Source organism: Phyllobates terribilis, unplaced genomic scaffold, assembly GCF_046119375.1.
Source record: "Phyllobates terribilis strain yellow unplaced genomic scaffold, ASM4611937v1 Scaffold_12__6_contigs__length_324123572, whole genome shotgun sequence".
In the NCBI taxonomy this organism is placed as follows: domain Eukaryota; kingdom Metazoa; phylum Chordata; class Amphibia; order Anura; family Dendrobatidae; genus Phyllobates; species Phyllobates terribilis.
Window position 1 is genome coordinate 306,101,024 of NW_027362772.1, and position 19,279 is coordinate 306,120,302.

General features: G+C 46.3%; 1 protein-coding gene across 3 annotated transcripts in view; it reads left to right on the forward strand.

Annotated features, from left to right (window-relative positions):
- The window catches only part of B3GAT1 (beta-1,3-glucuronyltransferase 1), an 80,522-nt gene that overhangs the window by 48,670 nt on the left and 12,573 nt on the right, over positions 1–19,279 (forward strand). The window contains exons 2-3 of one of the 3 annotated variants that reach the window (XM_073657322.1): positions 7,400–7,533; positions 7,643–7,789. In XM_073657322.1, the coding sequence (XP_073513423.1) occupies positions 7,678–7,789 (112 nt within the window). In that variant the 5' untranslated portion in view covers positions 7,400–7,533; positions 7,643–7,677. The remainder of the gene's footprint in view (positions 1–7,399; positions 7,534–7,642; positions 7,790–19,279) is intronic. The other 2 variants (XM_073657321.1, XM_073657323.1) reach the window with 2 other exon arrangements.

Here is a 19,279-nt window from a genome sequence, read left to right on the forward strand (position 1 = left end):
TACCATTCTATGATTCTATGATTCTATGATTCTATGATGCTAAAATCGCTTGACAACCCGCATGCGGAAATGCATGTGAAGAACGCTTGACAAACGCTTCACATCTGCAAGTCCCTGGCAGGAAAAACGCATGTACAATCCGCATGCGTTTTTCCTGCCAGGGAGATGCAGAAAAAATATGCAGCATTTCTGCATCGTGGGCACTTAGCCTTACTGCGCCCTGTCCATGTACGGCAATGTGCACCTGCCCTAATTCATCCTGACTCTACCAGCAGAATAGTGAGTGCAGCTCTGGAGTATAATACAGGATGTAACTCAGGATCAGTAATGTAATGTATGTACACAGTGACTGCACCAGCAGAATAGTGAGTGCAGCTCTGGAGTATAATACAGGGTGTAACTCAGGATCAATAATGTAATGTATGTACACAGTGACTGCACCAGCAGAATAGTGAGTGCAGCTCTGGAGTATAATACAGGATGTAACTCAGGATCAGTAATGTATGTACACAGTGACTGCACCAGCAGAATAGTGAGTGCAGCTCTGGAGTATAATACAGGATGTAACTCAGGATCAGTAATGTATGTACACAGTGACTCCACCAGCAGAATAGTGAGTGCAGCTCTGGAGTATAATACAGGATAAGTAATGTAATGTATGTAGAGTGGTGAATGTCTGAGACAGATTATATTTATAATATAAATAATATTCAGATTTTTTTTTATATAACGAGAGAATCTGGAGCTACACAAGTGAACGTTCGATCAGACATGAGTCGTGCGGTCACTGTGTTTTTCTGTGTCGGTGAACGTCGCCGTTCTCCCATTTTATCCTTAATTTCAGGTATTTCCTTCAGCTTAATATTCGGCTGAGACTTCGGTCGTCAACTTTAGGTCCCATTTCCAGGTCAGAACGTTCCCGATGACGATCTCTGAGTTGCGTTGGGCGTCTTTGGGTTAGTTACAGGTTAATTGGGGAGTCTGGAAGCTTTCCCTATGGGACGCTGTAGGACTGACGCTCGGGGACCTGCCCTATATACACAGCATCTTATAGGGGAAGCGGAGTCTCTACTGCAGCAAGAAATCCGGCTCCATTAATTATGACAGCTATAAAAATGGCTGTAACAATGTGCAGAGATGTATATGACGGCAGAGAGGCCGCGCTGCCACGTCCCGGGCATCTACATGTATACATATCATTATCAGCATTGGGGAAAGGATTGTGTCATTTCCACCTTATTCTGCGGCGTTGTATGGAGGTTGTGGTCACATTGCTCTGTTGCCCAAGGAGCTTACACTCTAATTTCAGCCAATGAATCTACCATACGGGTGGGTAACGTGAGCCCCCCAGCTGAGACCGGTGAGAAAAAGCAGAGCACACATCAGCTCCGTCCAAATGTCGGCCAAGACCCCAGAGCTGCAACAGCCACAACAGACGGGGTCATCCCATTAAAGGGGTGTAGGCGATTATCTGTTAGATTGGCGTACGTCCCACCACTGGGACCCCACAGGTTTTGTGCTTCACTCTGTGGTTGGGTGGAGTTGAGCATAGTGGCAGCTCGCGCATGCGTCCTACCGCTCAGTTCCCATCTAGGACTCTGAAGGTAGTGGAGACGAGCGCTGGGCTCTGCTATTATCATCAGAGTCTTAGTGTTTAGCGGAGCAGCAGGTCGCATGGGCAACCTGATGTTACAATTTACTCCACCTTTTCGCGGTCAAAAAGGGGACACGACACCCCATTCCGTGGATTGGTTGAGCCAGATTTCCCATTAAATAAGAGGCTTGTACCCACAGGTGGGGGGAGGCGCAGGTGCGTGGTCTCCAGCAGTGCCCATACCCATGATGGAGCTCCTTACACAGGTTCTGGTTCTTCTTCCATAAATGTTTTCAGCCTAGTGTTGCATGTTAATACCCGCGGGGGGCTGTGGCTTTCCGGTTTATTGGGCAGGGTCTATGGCAGACTTTTGGGAGTTGAGTTGTGGACTGGAATTATATGCTGCACAACCCGCCTCATATCTCTTCTTCTCTGGTGCCTCCTGGCACATGCCCTTTGGATGCCCATTGAGAAGTCCATGTTCCTGGTTGTGCTGCTTTGACGGGGTTGGATGCACATTATTGGATCTGCATTACAGAGAGAGTAAAAAATAAATAGAAATGGACAAATGTACAGATGAGTGTTTGTAATTTTTGCATTGCAAATAAAGTAAGTGCCCCCGCCTCATGCTGGCCCAATGCACCATGATCCAGAGTTCCTACCAGGAAAGGCCCTCATAGGAAGGCGAGACCCTTGGACCCTTCATGATCTGGTCATGAGTCTAGAGGATTGAGGTCAGTGATTTGCTGACTCTCTCTGTAATCGTGGCCGTGTTATGTCTCTCTTTGAAGTCTCCAGTTTTTTTTTGCTTTAGACATAGAAATCAGTGGAGATGACGTTCACACGGGGAATATTAGGAGGTTTCTCACTGTGCCGGGGCCGCTTGCTGCCTGTGACTAGTTACTGTGAGTCTATGAGCCGCTGACCCGCACATAATGGCCCCTAGGTCCGAATGTCAAAGTAGATTTATTCCACATCGTGCAGATTGGTGGTTGGGCGATGGGTTGAGCGTCTTCAAAAAAAAAAAAAAGCTAAGAAATACCAACATGAAAGCAACGGGCGCTGGTTCCAACCCAGGGCTGACAACTGCTCCCAGTCCTCTTAATGCTTCACTGCTGGGTTGTCACTTCCATGACAGAACTGAGGATTAAATGGGGAAGACCTCCGGGACCCCGATGCTGCATCATGCTGGGGGCGGACGGTGCTGATGGCCGCTGCTTGCCGGCTATGTGTTGTGTGCTGACTCTTTCCATTGTTTCTTCTCATTAGGTTTATTATTTCCCAGGTCTTTATCCCGGTGTAGATACCGTCAGGGACTGTCCGGCCCGGGGGGGCATTAGCTGTAATTGTCATTACCTCTTGATGAATCTGTTACATTATTACATATTTATAACCGTTCTATGGAGTCTTCTCTGTCGTAAGCTCCATCACTGATCACCGATAACAGTAATACCACTGACCGGTGGAGAGAAGGACACTGATTAACTTCTGATAATGGCGTTTGTCAGTGGTGGAAGATGATATCGGCAAGTGAACCGTCAGCTCTTGAGGTTCACGTGTTGGAAGCAGGAAAAATGGGCAAATGTAAAACCCTGAGCGACCGAGACAAGCGACATATTGTGATATTCAAGTCAGAGCATCTCCAAAATTACGGGTCTTGTGGGGTGTTTCTGGTATACGGCAGGTCTTGTGGGGTGTTCTCGGTATACGGCGGGTCTTGTGGGGTGTTCTCGGTATACAGCAGGTCTTGTGGGGTGTTCCCGGTATACGGCGGGTCTTGTGGGGTGTCCCCGGTATACGGCGGGTCTTGTGGGGTGTTCTCGGTATACAGCAGGTCTTGTGGGGTGTTCCCGGTATACGGCGGGTCTTGTGGGGTGTCCCCGGTATACGGAGGGTCTTGTGGGGTGTTCTCGGTATACGGTGGGTCTTGTGGGGTGTTCCCAGTATACAGCAGGTCTTGTGAGGTGTTCAGAGTATACGGCAGGTCTTGTGGGGTGTTCCCGGTATACGGCAGGTCTTGTGGGGTGTGCCCGGTATACGCAGGTCTTGTGGGATGTTCCCGGTATACGGCAGGTTTTGTGGGATGTTCCCGGTATACGGCAGGTCTTGTGGGGTGTTCTCGGTATACAGCAGGTCTTGTGGAGTGTTCCCGGTATATGGCAGGTCTTGTGGGGTGTTCCCGGTATACGGCAGGTCTTGTGGGGTGTGCCTGGTATACGGCAGGTTTTGTGCGGTGTTGTCGATATACGGCGGGTCTTGTGGGGTGTTCTCGGTATACAGCAGGTCTTGTGGGGTGTTCCCGGTATACGGCGGGTCTTGTGGGGTGTCCCCGGTATACGGAGGGTCTTGTGGGGTGTTCTCGGTATACGGCGGGTCTTGTGGGGTGTTCCCAGTATACAGCAGGTCTTGTGAGGTGTTGAGAGTATACGGCAGGTCTTGTGGGGTGTGCCCGGTATACGGCAGGTCTTGTGGGGTGTTCCCGGTATACGGCAGGTCTTGTGGGGTGTTCTCGGTATACAGCAGGTCTTGTGGAGTGTTCCCGGTATACGGCAGGTCTTGTGGGGTGTTCCCGGTATACGGCAGGTCTTGTGGGGTGTGCCCGGTATACGGCAGGTCTTGTGGGGTGTGCCCGGTATACGGCAGGTCTTGTGGGGTGTTCCCGGTATACGGCAGGTCTTGTGGAGTGTTCCCGGTATACGGCAGGTCTTTTGGGGTGTTCCCGGTATACGGCAGGTCTTTTGGGGTGTTCTCAGTATACGGCAGGTCTTGTGGGGTGTTCCCAGTATACAGCAGGTCTTGTGAGGTGTTCAGAGTATACGGAGGGTCTTGTGGGGCGTTTTCGGTATACAGCAGGTCTTGTGGGGTGTTCCCGGTATACGGCAGGGGTGTTCACGGTATACGGCAGGTCTTGTGGGGTGTGCCTGGTATACGGCAGGTCTTTTGCGGTGTTCTCGTTATACGGCAGGTCTTGTGGGGTGTTCCCGGTATACGGCAGGTCTTGTGGAGTGTTCCCGGTATACGGCAGGTCTTGTGGAGTGTTCCCGGTATACGGCAGGTCTTTTGGGGTGTTCTCAGCATACGGCAGGTCTTGTGGGGTGTTCCCAGTATAGAGCAGGTCTTGTGAGGTGTTCAGAGTATACGGAGGGTCTTGTGGGGTGTTTTCGGTATACAGCAGGTCTTGTGGGGTGTTCCCGGTGTACAGCAGCTCTTATCGGGTGTTCCCGGTATACGGCAGGTCTTGTGGGGTGTTCCCGGTATACGGCAGGTCTTTGTGGGGTGTTCCCGATGTACAGCAGCTCTTATCGCGTGTTCCCGGTATACGGCAGGTCTTGTGCGGTGTTCTCGGTATACGGCAGGTCTTGTGGGGTGTTCCCGGTATACGGCAGGTCTTGTGGAGTGTTCCCGGTATACGGCAGGTCTTGTGGGGTGTTCCCGGTATACGGCAGGTCTTTTGGGGTGTTCTCAGTATACGGCAGGTCTTGTGGGGTGTTCCCAGTATACAGCAGGTCTTGTGAGGTGTTCAGAGTATACGGAGGGTCTTGTGGGGTGTTTTCGGTATACAGCAGGTCTTGTGGGGTGTTCCCGGTGTACAGCAGCTCTTATCGGGTGTTCCCGGTATACGGCAGGTCTTGTGGGGTGTTCCCGGTATACGGCAGGTCTTTGTGGGGTGTTCCCGATGTACAGCAGCTCTTATCGGGTGTTCCCGGTATACGGCAGGTCTTGTGGGATGTTTCCGGAATACAGCAGGTCTTGTGAGAGGTTCCCAGTATACGGAGGGTCTTGTGGGTTGTTCCCAGTATACAGCAGGTCTTGTGGGGTGTTCCCGGTATACGGCAGGTCTTGTGGGGTGTGACCGGTATACGGCAGGTCTTGTGGGGTGTGACCGGTATATGGTGGATCTTGTGTCCCTGGTATACAGTATATCTCATGGTGTACACTCAGTATACAGCAGGTCGCATGGCGTGTTTCTAGGATACTGTGGTACCTTCCAAAAGTGGATTCAAGCTAGGACAACGGGTGAACTGGCAGCAGTTGTGGGAAACCAACTAATGCAGGTGGGGACTGGAGGTCCGCAATGTCATATTCCCACCATGGGGGTGCGGATGTGAGCCCGGGCTGTGCGCTGATGGTCCACAAGGAATCCAGTTGTCTCAGTTTAGTTCCCCACCAAAGAGAGAATGGAGTTACACCCATAAACCTCTAGAACTTCTCATCACAGCAGTTCTGGCTCCAGCAATGGAGGGCGAGTGCCATATTAATGATCGGAGACCCTGCACCGTGATGTTAGTTACTGCCATGGAGAATCTACTTGTAATAAATATGGGGGGCACCCAGACCCCTGATGTTCAGTGAGGAGTGTGGTGGTGCTCAATTTTTATCATTGTCAAGTATCCCCATAGTTTCCAATGTAAAGCGAACTTGTCATCTCTGGCAGATATATTTTCTGAGGTCTCACATGGGGGGGATTTTCATGGCCGGACAGCCGCTGTCAGTGAGGGGTAATATCGGTCACAGAAGCGTCTCTTGAAGCTCATGGACCCCAATGCAAAATCTCGAAAAGCCCCCCCTCCACTAACTGTCAGAGATGAGCGAACCCGAACTTAAACGTTACTGTCCGGTGCTAAACGCTGAACACGGGCTTTTCCCGGAAGTCCGTTGCAATGTTCCGAGTTCCGGGGAAAGTCCAGGAGAGAGAGAATTTTGCAGCTCAAAAATTTGTGTCCTCATTGTTTTCAATGGGGTTCAAGTTCGGGTACAGTTCTGGTACCAGAACCGAACTTTGGAATAAAATTCGGGTCAGGTACCAGAACCTGAACTTCCACAGGTCCGCTCATCCCTAGTCACAAAGTCTTTGATGCTGTTGATCTCTTCTTATGACCCAAATAGATCTTTTGGGTCCCTTTAAGCTCCAGAACCTGGGGGTGACTGCTGCCCCGGATCGGCCCCCCTTGCTCATAGGCTGTGCCCCCCAGACATTGGCCCGCGGCTGCTAATAATGACTGGACACTTTAGGAAGTGGTGGAGCTGCTTCCAGAGGTTTCTCCTGTTACCTGGGGTCATTGGTGGATACACTTCTCGGATACTTTTCTTGGCTACACTTCTCGGATGTTTTTCAGATACACTTCTCGGGTACACTTCTGGGGCACACTTCTAGGGCACATTTCTAGGGTACACTTCTGGGGTACATTTCTAGGGTACACTTCTGGGGTACACTTCTCGGGCACACTTCTCGGGTACACTTCTCGGGTACACTTCTGGGATACACTTCTCGGATACTTTTCTTGGCTACACTTCTCGGATGTTTTTCAGATACACTTCTCAGGTACACTTCTGGGGCACATTTCTAGGGTACACTTCTGGGGTACACTTCTCGGGTACATTTCTGGGGTACACTTCTGGGGTACACTTCTGGGGTACACTTCTCGGGCACACTTCTCGGGTACACTTCTCGGGTACACTTCTGGGGTACACTTCTGGGGCACACTTCTGGGGTACACTTCTCGGGCACACTTCTCGGGTACACTTCTGGGGCACACTTCTGGGGCACACTTCTCGGGTACACTTCTCGGGTACACTTCTCGGGCACACTTCTAGGGTACACTTCTAGGGTACACTTCTAGGGCACACTTCTGGGGTACACTTCTCGGGTACACTTCTAGGGCACACTTCTGGGGTACACTTCTGGGGTACACTTCTAGGGTACACTTCTAGGGCACACTTCTCGGGTACACTTCTAGGGTACACTCAGTTGTTGCCTTGCTGGGCTTCTCGCACTAACCTCGGCTTTCTCTTTGTGTCTCGCAGGCTTCCTTCTGGGCAGATCCTCTGCAGGACGTGGCCAGTGAGGGGCCCGGGCCCCGCTTCTCTGTGACCTGCCTTCCCTTGGGGGCAGAGCCTGGGACCCCCAGCCTGCTGCAATGGGTGGGTTCTGAGCGCTGGTAAGAGGTGACTGTGTGAGCTGTGTGCTGCCTCCTGCGACTCTTCTGTATACTGACCTCTCTCCTGTCTGCTTTGCTGTTCTCTGTGCTGTCGGGGCGCCCCCCTCAGGTAATGAGGAGCACTGGGGTCAGCCAACCCTGGAGATGCTGAAGAGAAGGGACATTCTGGCTATTGTACTCATCGTTCTGCCCTGGACCTTACTCATCACAGTATGGCACCACAGCACCCTGCCCCCGCTGCTCACCGCACACAAGGGTGAGGAGACTCTGTGACCCCCATCCCATGACCCTGACATAACCTCTGACCTCATGCCCATCACCCCTGACCCCTCCATCCTGCATGGCTTCATCATAACATGACCTGCTGAACCCTCCAAAGTCCAAGGACAGAGTCCCATCCAGTAACCACAGATGTCAGTGTGCCGAACCATGAACCGTTGTCATCATCAGTGCAAAACACTACAAGTACCAGGAATTCCCTCACATCCAGAAACTTGTATCACACACATAGTGAGCGCAGCTCTGGAGTATAATGCAGGATCAGTAATGTATGTATACAGTGACTGCACCAGCAGAATAGTGAGCGCAGCTCTGGGGTATAATACAGGATGTAACTCAGGATCAGTAATGTAATGTATGTACACAGTGACTGCACCAGCAGAATAGTGAGTGCAGCTCTGGAGTATAATACAGGAGGTAACTCAGGATCAGTAATGTAATGTATGTACACAGTGACTGCACCAGCAGAATAGTGAGTGCGGCTCTGGAGTATAATACAGGATGTAACTCAGGATCAGTAATGTAATGTATGTACACAGTGACTGCACCAGCAGAATAGTGAGTGCAGCTCTGGAGTATAATACAGGAGGTAACTCAGAATCAGTAATGTAATGTATGTACACAGTGACTGCACCAGCAGAATAGTGAGCGCAGCTCTGGAGTATAATACAGGATGTAACTCAGGATCAGTAATGTAATGTATGTACACAGTGACTGCACCAGCAGAATAGTGAGTGCAGCTCTGGAGTATAATACAGGAGGTAACTCAGGATCAGTAATGTAATGTATGTACACAGTGACTGCACCAGCAGAATAGTGAGTGCAGCTCTGTAGTATAATACAGGATGTAACTCAGGATCAGTAATGTAATGTATGTACACAGTGACTGCACCAGCAGAATAGTGAGTGCGGCTCTGGAGTATAATACAGGATGTAACTCAGGATCAGTAATGTAATGTACACAGTGACTGCACCAGCTGAACAGTGAGTGCAGCTCTGGAGTATAATACAGGATGTAATTCAGGATCAGTAATGTAATGTACACAGTGACTGCACCAGCTGAACAGTGAGTGCAGCTCTGGAGTATAATACAGGATGTAACTCAGGATCAGTAATGTAATGTATGTACACAGTGACTGCACCAGCAGAATAGTGAGTGCAGCTCTGGAGTATAATACAGGATGTAACTCAGGATCAGTAATGTAATGTACACAGTGACTGCACCAGCAGAATAGTGAGTGCAGCTCTGGGGTATAATACAGGATGTAACTCAGGATCAGTAATGTAATGTACACAGTGACTGCACCAGCTGAACAGTGAGTGCAGCTCTGGAGTATAATACAGGATGTAACTCAGGATCAGTAATGTAATGTACACAGTGACTGCACCAGCAGAATAGTGAGTGCAGCTCTGGGGTATAATACAGGATGTAACTCAGGATCAGTAATGTAATGTACACAGTGACTGCACCAGCTGAACAGTGAGTGCAGCTCTGGAGTATAATACAGGATGTAACTCAGGATCAGTAATGTAATGTACACAGTGACTGCACCAGCAGAATAGTGAGTGCAGCTCTGGGGTATAATACAGGATGTAACTCAGGATCAGTAATGTAATGTACACAGTGACTGCACCAGCTGAACAGTGAGTGCGGCTCTGGAGTATAATACAGGATGTAACTCAGGATCAGTAATGTAATGTACACAGTGACTGCACCAGCTGAACATTGAGTGCAGCTCTGGAGTATAATACAGGATGTAACTCAGGATCAGTAATGTAATGTATGTACACAGTGACTGCACCAGCAGAATAGTGAGTGCAGCTCTGGAGTATAATACAGGATGTAACTCAGGATCAGTAATGTAATGTATGTACACAGTGACTGCACCAGCAGAATAGTGAGTGCAGCTCTGGAGTATAATACAGGATGTAACTCAGGATCAGTAATGTAATGTACACAGTGACTGCACCAGCAGAATAGTGAGTACAGCTCTGGGGTATAATACAGGATGTAACTCAGGATCAGTAATGTAATGTATGTACACAGTGACTGCACCAGCAGAATAGTGAGTGCAGCTCTGGAGTATAATACAGGAGGTAACTCAGGATCAGTAATGTAATGTATGTACACAGTGAATACACCAGCAGAATAGTGAGTGCAGCTCTGGAGTATAATACTGGAGGTAACTCAGGATCAGTAATGTAATGTATGTACACAGTGACTGCACCAGCAGAATAGTGAGTGCAGCTCTGGAGTATAATACAGGAGGTAACTCAGGATCAGTAATGTAATGTATGTACACAGTGACTGCACCAGCAGAATAGTGAGTGCAGCTCTGGAGTATAATACAGGAGGTAACTCAGGATCAGTAATGTAATGTATGTACACAGTGACTGCACCAGCAGAATAGTGAGTGCAGCTCCGGAGTACAATACAGGAAGTAGCTCAGGATCAGTAATGTAATGTACACAGTGACTACACCAGCAGAATAGTGAGTGCAGCTCTGGAGGATAATCCAGGAGGTAACTCAGGATCAGTAATGTAATGTATGTACACAGTGACTGCACCAGCAGAATAGTGAGTGCAGCTCTGGAGTATAATACAGGATGTAACTCAGGATCAGTAATGTAATGTATGTACACAGTGACTGCACCATCAGAATAGTGAGTGCAGCTCTGCGGTATAATACTGGATGTAGCTCAGGATCAGTAATGTAATGTATGTACACAGTGACTGCACCATCAGAATAGTGAGTGCAGCTCTGGGGTATAATACAGGATGTAACTCAGGATCAGTAATGTAATGTATGTACACAGTGACTGCACCAGCAGAATAGTGAGTGCAGCTCTGGAGTATAATACAGGATGTAACTCAGGATCAGTAATGTAATGTATGTACACAGTGACTGCACCAGCAGAATAGTGAGTGCAGCTCTGGAGTATAATACAGGAGGTAACTCAGGATCAGTAATGTAATGTATGTACACAGTGATTGCACCAGCAGAATAGTGAGTGCGGCTCTGGAGTATAATACAGGATGTAACTCAGGATTAGTAATGTAATGTACACAGTGACTGCACCAGCTGAACAGTGAGTGCAGCTCTGGAGTATAATACAGGATGTAACTCAGGATCAGTAATGTAATGTATGTACACAGTGACTGCACCAGCAGAATAGTGAGTGCAGCTCTGGAGTATAATACAGGATGTAACTCAGGATCAGTAATGTAATGTATGTACACAGTGACTGCACCAGCAGAATAGTGAGTGCAGCTCTGGAGTATAATACAGGATGTAACTCAGGATCAGTAATGTAATGTACACAGTGACTGCACCAGCAGAATAGTGAGTGCAGCTCTGGGGTATAATACAGGAGGTAACTCAGGATCAGTAATGTAATGTATGTACACAGTGAATACACCAGCAGAATAGTCAGTGCAGCTCTGGAGTATAATACTGGAGGTAACTCAGGATCAGTAATGTAATGTATGTACACAGTGACTGCACCAGCAGAATAGTGAGTGCAGCTCTGGAGTATAATACAGGAGGTAACTCAGGATCAGTAATGTAATGTATGTACACAGTGACTGCACCAGCAGAATAGTGAGTGCAGCTCTGGAGTATAATACAGGATGTAACTCAGGATCAGTAATGTAATGTATGTACACAGTGACTGCACCAGCAGAATAGTGAGTGCAGCTCTGGAGGATAATACAGGAGGTAACTCAGGATCAGTAATGTAATGTATGTACACAGTGACTGCACCAGCAGAATAGTGAGTGCAGCTCTGGAGAATAATACAGGGTGTAACTCAGGATCAGTAATGTAATGTATGTACACAGTGATTCCACCAGCAGAATAGTGAGTGCAGCTCTGGAGTATAATACAGGAGGTAACTCAGGATCAGTAATGTAATGTATGTACACAGTGACTGCACCAGCAGAATAGTGAGTGCAGCTCTGGAGTATAATACAGGAGGTAACTCAGGATCAGTAATGTAATGTATGTATACAGTGACTGCACCAGCAGAATAGTGAGTGCAGCTCTGGAGTATAATACAGGAGGTAACTCAGGATCAGTAATGTAATGTATGTACACAGTGACTGCACCAGCAGAATAGTGAGTGCAGCTCTGGAGTATAATACAGGATGTAACTCAGGATCAGTAATGTAATGTATGTACACAGTGACTGCACCAGCAGAATAGTGAGTGCAGCTCTGGAGTATAATACAGGAAGTAGCTCAGGATCAGTAATGTAATGTACACAGTGACTGCACCAGCAGAATAGTGAGTGCAGCTCTGGAGGATAATACAGGAGGTAACTCAGGATCAGTAATGTAATGTATGTACACAGTGACTGCACCAGCAGAATAGTGAGTGCAGCTCTGGAGTATAATACAGGATGTAACTCAGGATCAGTAATGTAATGTATGTACACAGTGACTGCACCAGCAGAATAGTGAGTGCAGCTCTGCGGTATAATACAGGAGGTAACTCAGGATCAGTAATGTAATGTATGTACACAGTGACTGCACCAGCAGAATACTGAGTGCAGCTCTGGAGTATAATACAGGAGGTAACTCAGGATCAGTAATGTAATGTATGTACACAGTGAATACACCAGCAGAATAGTGAGTGCAGCTCTGGAGTATAATACTGGAGGTAACTCAGGATCAGTAATGTAATGTATGTACACAGTGACTGCACCAGCAGAATAGTGAGTGCAGCTCTGGAGTATAATACAGGAGGTAACTCAGGATCAGTAATGTAATGTATGTACACAGTGACTGCACCAGAAGAATAGTGAGTGCAGCTCTGGAGTATAATACAAGAGGTAACTCAGGATCAGTAATGTAATGTATGTACACAGTGACTGCACCAGCAGAATATTGAGTGCAGCTCTGGAGTATAATACAGGATGTAACTCAGGATCAGTAATGTAATGTATGTACACAGTGACTGCACCAGCAGAATAGTGAGTGCAGCTCTGGAGTATAATACAGGAGGTAACTCAGGATCAGTAATGTAATGTATGTACACAGTGATTGCACCAGCAGAATAGTGAGTGCAGCTCTGGAGTATAATACAGGAGGTAACTCAGGATCAGTAATGTAATGTATATACACAGTGACTGCACCAGCAGAATAGTGAGTGCAGCTCTGGAGAATAATACAGGGTGTAACTCAGGATCAGTAATGTAATGTATGTACACAGTGATTCCACCAGCAGAATAGTGAGTGCAGCTCTGGAGTATAATACAGGAGGTAACTCAGGATCAGTAATGTAATGTATGTACACAGTGAATACACCAGCAGAATAGTGAGTGCAGCTCTGGAGTATAATACTGGAGGTAACTCAGGATCAGTAATGTAATGTATGTACACAGTGACTGCACCAGCAGAATAGTGAGTGCAGCTCTGGAGTATAATACAGGAGGTAACTCATGATCAGTAATGTAGTGTATATACACAGTGACTGCACCAGCAGAATAGTGAGTGCAGCTCTGGAGAATAATACAGGGTGTAACTCAGGATCAGTAATGTAATGTATGTACACAGTGATTCCACCAGCAGAATAGTGAGTGCAGCTCTGGAGTATAATACAGGAGGTAACTCAGGATCAGTAATGTAATGTATGTACACAGTGACTGCACCAGCAGAATAGTGAGTGCAGCTCTGGAGTATAATACAGGAGGTAACTCAGGATCAGTAATGTAATGTATGTACACAGTGACTGCACCAGCAGAATAGTGAGTGCAGCTCTGGAGTACAATACAGGAAGTAGCTCGGGATCAGTAATGTAATGTACACAGTGACTGCACCAGCAGAATAGTGAGTGCAGCTCTGGAGGATAATCCAGGAGGTAACTCAGGATCAGTAATGTAATGTATGTACACAGTGACTGCACTAGCAGAATAGTGAGTGCAGCTCTGGAGTATAATACAGGATGTAACTCAGGATCAGTAATGTAATGTATGTACACAGTGACTGCACCATCAGAATAGTGAGTGCAGCTCTGCGGTATAATACTGGATGTAGCTCAGGATCAGTAATGTAATGTATGTACACAGTGACTGCACCATCAGAATAGTGAGTGCAGCTCTGGGGTATAATACAGGATGTAACTCAGGATCAGTAATGTAATGTATGTACACAGTGACTGCACCAGCAGAATAGTGAGTGCAGCTCTGGAGTATAATACAGGATGTAACTCAGGATCAGTAATGTAATGTATGTACACAGTGATTGCACCAGCAGAATAGTGAGTGCAGCTCTGGAGTATAATACAAGAGGTAACTCAGGATCAGTAATGTAATGTATGTACACAGTGACTGCACCAGCAGAATAGTGAGTGCAGCTCTGGAGTATAATACAGGAGGTAACTCAGGATCAGTAATGTAATGTATGTACACAGTGATTGCACCAGCAGAATAGTGAGTGCGGCTCTGGAGTATAATACAGGATGTAACTCAGGATCAGTAATGTAATGTACACAGTGACTGCACCAGCTGAACAGTGAGTGCAGCTCTGGAGTATAATACAGGATGTAACTCAGGATCAGTAATGTAATGTATGTACACAGTGACTGCACCAGCAGAATAGTGAGTGCAGCTCTGGAGTATAATACAGGATGTAACTCAGGATCAGTAATGTAATGTATGTACACAGTGACTGCACCAGCAGAATAGTGAGTGCAGCTCTGGGGTATAATACAGGATGTAACTCAGGATCAGTAATGTAATGTATGTACACAGTGACTGCACCAGCAGAATAGTGAGTGCAGCTCTGGAGTATAATACAGGATGTAACTCAGGATCAGTAATGTAATGTATGTACACAGTGATTGCACCAGCAGAATAGTGAGTGCAGCTCTGGAGGATAATACAGGATGTAACTCAGGATCAGTAATGTAATGTATGTACACAGTGACTGCACCAGCATAATAGTGAGTGCAGCTCTGGAGTATAATACAGGATGTAACTCAGGATCAGTAATGTAATGTATGTACACAGTGACTGCACCAGCAGAATAGTGAGTGTAGCTCTGGAGTATAATACAGGAGGTAACTCAGGATCAGTAATGTAATGTATGTACACAGTGACTGCACCAGCAGAATAGTGAGTGCAGCTCTGGAGTATAATACAGGATGTAACTCAGGATCAGTAATGTAATGTATGTACACAGTGACTGCACCAGTATAATAGTGAGTGCAGCTCTGGAGGATAATACAGGATGTAACTCAGGATCAGTAATGTAATGTATGTACACAGTGACTGCACCAGCAGTATAGTGAGTGCTGCTCTGGAGTATAATACAGGATGTAACTCAGGATCAGTAATGTAATGTATGTACACAGTGACTGCACCAGCAGAATAGTGAGTGCAGCTCTGGAGTATAATACAGGATGTAACTCAGGATCAGTAATGTAATGTATGTACACAGTGACTGCACCAGCAGAATAGTGAGTGCAGCTCTGGAGTATAATACAGGATGTAACTCAGGATCAGTAATGTAATGTACACAGTGACTGCACCAGCAGAATAGTGAGTACAGCTCTGGGGTATAATACAGGATGTAACTCAGGATCAGTAAAGTAATGTATGTACACAGTGACTGCACCAGCAGAATAGTGAGTGCAGCTCTGGAGTATAATACAGGAGGTAACTCAGGATCAGTAATGTAATGTATGTACAAAGTGAATACACCAGCAGAATAGTGAGTGCAGCTCTGGAGTATAATACTGGAGGTAACTCAGGATCAGTAATGTAATGTATGTACACAGTGACTGCACCAGCAGAATAGTGAGTGCAGCTCTGGAGTATAATACAGGAGGTAACTCAGGATCAGTAATGTAATGTATGTACACAGTGACTGCACCAGCAGAATAGTGAGTGCAGCTCTGGAGTATAATACAGGAGGTAACTCATGATCAGTAATGTAATGTATATACACAGTGACTGCACCAGCAGAATAGTGAGTGCAGCTCTGGAGAATAATACAGGGTGTAACTCAGGATCAGTAATGTAATGTATGTACACAGTGATTCCACCAGCAGAATAGTGAGTGCAGCTCTGGAGTATAATACAGGAGGTAACTCAGGATCAGTAATGTAATGTATGTACACAGTGACTGCACCAGCAGAATAGTGAGTGCAGCTCTGGAGTATAATACAGGAGGTAACTCAGGATCAGTAATGTAATGTATGTACACAGTGACTGCACCAGCAGAATAGTGAGTGCAGCTCTGGAGTACAATACAGGAAGTAGCTCAGGATCAGTAATGTAATGTACACAGTGACTGCACCAGCAGAATAGTGAGTGCAGCTCTGGAGGATAATCCAGGAGGTAACTCAGGATCAGTAATGTAATGTATGTACACAGTGACTGCACCAGCAGAATAGTGAGTGCAGCTCTGGAGTATAATACAGGATGTAACTCAGGATCAGTAATGTAATGTATGTACACAGTGACTGCACCATCAGAATAGTGAGTGCAGCTCTGCGGTATAATACTGGATGTAGCTCAGGATCAGTAATGTAATGTATGTACACAGTGACTGCACCATCAGAATAGTGAGTGCAGCTCTGGGGTATAATACAGGATGTAACTCAGGATCAGTAATGTAATGTATGTACACAGTGACTGCACCAGCAGAATAGTGAGTGCAGCTCTGGAGTATAATACAGGATGTAACTCAGGATCAGTAATGTAATGTATGTACACAGTGACTGCACCAGCAGAATAGTGAGTGCAGCTCTGGAGTATAATACAGGAGGTAACTCAGGATCAGTAATGTAATGTATGTACACAGTGATTGCACCAGCAGAATAGTGAGTGCGGCTCTGGAGTATAATACAGGATGTAACTCAGGATCAGTAATGTAATGTACACAGTGACTGCACCAGCTGAACAGTGGGTGCAGCTCTGGAGTATAATACAGGATGTAACTCAGGATCAGTAATGTAATGTATGTACACAGTGACTGCACCAGCAGAATAGTGAGTGCAGCTCTGGAGTATAATACAGGATGTAACTCAGGATCAGTAATGTAATGTATGTACACAGTGACTGCACCAGCAGAATAGTGAGTGCAGCTCTGGAGTATAATACAGGATGTAACTCAGGATCAGTAATGTAATGTACACAGTGACTGCACCAGCTGAACAGTGAGTGCAGCTCTGGAGTATAATACAGGATGTAACTCAGGATCAGTAATGTAATGTATGTACACAGTGACTGCACCAGTATAATAGTGAGTGCAGCTCTGGAGGATAATACAGGATGTAACTCAGGATCAGTAATGTAATGTATGTACACAGTGACTGCACCAGCAGTATAGTGAGTGCTGCTCTGGAGTATAATACAGGATGTAACTCAGGATCAGTAATGTAATGTATGTACACAGTGACTGCACCAGCAGAATAATGAGTGCAGCTCTGGAGTATAATACAGGATGTAACTCAGGATCAGTAATGTAATGTATGTACACAGTGACTGCACCAGCAGAATAGTGAGTGCAGCTCTGGAGTATAATACAGGATGTAACTCAGGATCAGTAATGTAATGTACACAGTGACTGCACCAGCAGAATAGTGAGTACAGCTCTGGGGTATAATACAGGATGTAACTCAGGATCAGTAAAGTAATGTATGTACACAGTGACTGCACCAGCAGAATAGTGAGTGCAGCTCTGGAGTATAATACAGGAGGTAACTCAGGATCAGTAATGTAATGTATGTACAAAGTGAATACACCAGCAGAATAGTGAGTGCAGCTCTGGAGTATAATACTGGAGGTAACTCAGGATCAGTAATGTAATGTATGTACACAGTGACTGCACCAGCAGAATAGTGAGTGCAGCTCTGGAGTATAATACAGGAGGTAACTCAGGATCAGTAATGTAATGTATGTACACAGTGACTGCACCAGCAGAATAGTGAGTGCAGCTCTGGAGTATAATACAGGAGGTAACTGATGATCAGTAATGTAATGTATATACACAGTGACTGCACCAGCAGAATAGTGAGTGCAGCTCTGGAGAATAATACAGGGTGTAACTCAGGATCAGTAATGTAATGTATGTACACAGTGATTCCACCAGCAGAATAGTGAGTGCAGCTCTGGAGTATAATACAGGAGGTAACTCAGGATCAGTAATGTAATGTATGTACACAGTGACTGCACCAGCAGAATAGTGAGTGCAGCTCTGGAGTATAATACAGGAGGTAACTCAGGATCAGTAATGTAATGTATGTACACAGTGACTGCACCAGCAGAATAGTGAGTGCAGCTCTGGAGTACAATACAGGAAGTAGCTCAGGATCAGTAATGTAATGTACACAGTGACTGCACCAGCAGAATAGTGAGTGCAGCTCTGGAGGATAATCCAGGAGGTAACTCAGGATCAGTAATGTAATGTATGTACACAGTGACTGCACCAGCAGAATAGTGAGTGCAGCTCTGGAGTATAATACAGGATGTAACTCAGGATCAGTAATGTAATGTATGTACACAGTGACTGCACCATCAGAATAGTGAGTGCAGCTCTGCGGTATAATACTGGATGTAGCTCAGGATCAGTAATGTAATGTATGTACACAGTGACTGCACCATCAGAATAGTGAGTGCAGCTCTGGGGTATAATACAGGATGTAACTCAGGATCAGTAATGTAATGTATGTACACAGTGACTGCACCAGCAGAATAGTGAGTGCAGCTCTGGAGTATAATACAGGATGTAACTCAGGATCAGTAATGTAATGTATGTACACAGTGACTGCACCAGCAGAATAGTGAGTGCAGCTCTGGAGTATAATACAGGAGGTAACTCAGGATCAGTAATGTAATGTATGTACACAGTGATTGCACCAGCAGAATAGTGAGTGCGGCTCTGGAGTATAATACAGGATGTAACTCAGGATCAGTAATGTAATGTACACAGTGACTGCACCAGCTGAACAGTGAGTGCAGCTCTGGAGTATAATACAGGATGTAACTCAGGATCAGTAATGTAATGTATGTACACAGTGACTGCACCAGCAGAATAGTGAGTGCAGCTCTGGAGTATAATACAGGATGTAACTCAGGATCAGTAATGTAATGTATGTACACAGTGACTGCACCAGCAGAATAGTGAGTGCAGCTCTGGAGTATAATACAGGATGTAACTCAGGATCAGTAATGTAATGTACACAGTGACTGCACCAGCAGAATAGTGAGTGCAGCTCTGGGGTATAATACAGGATGTAACTCAGGATCAGTAATGTAATGTATGTACACAGTGACTGCACCAGCAGAATAGTGAGTGCAGCTCTGGAGTATAATACAGGAGGTAACTCAGGATCAGTAATGTAATGTATGTACACAGTGAATACACCAGCAGAATAGTGAGTGCAGCTCTGGAGTATAATACTGGAGGTAACTCAGGATCAGTAATGTAATGTATGTACACAGTGACTGCACCAGCAGA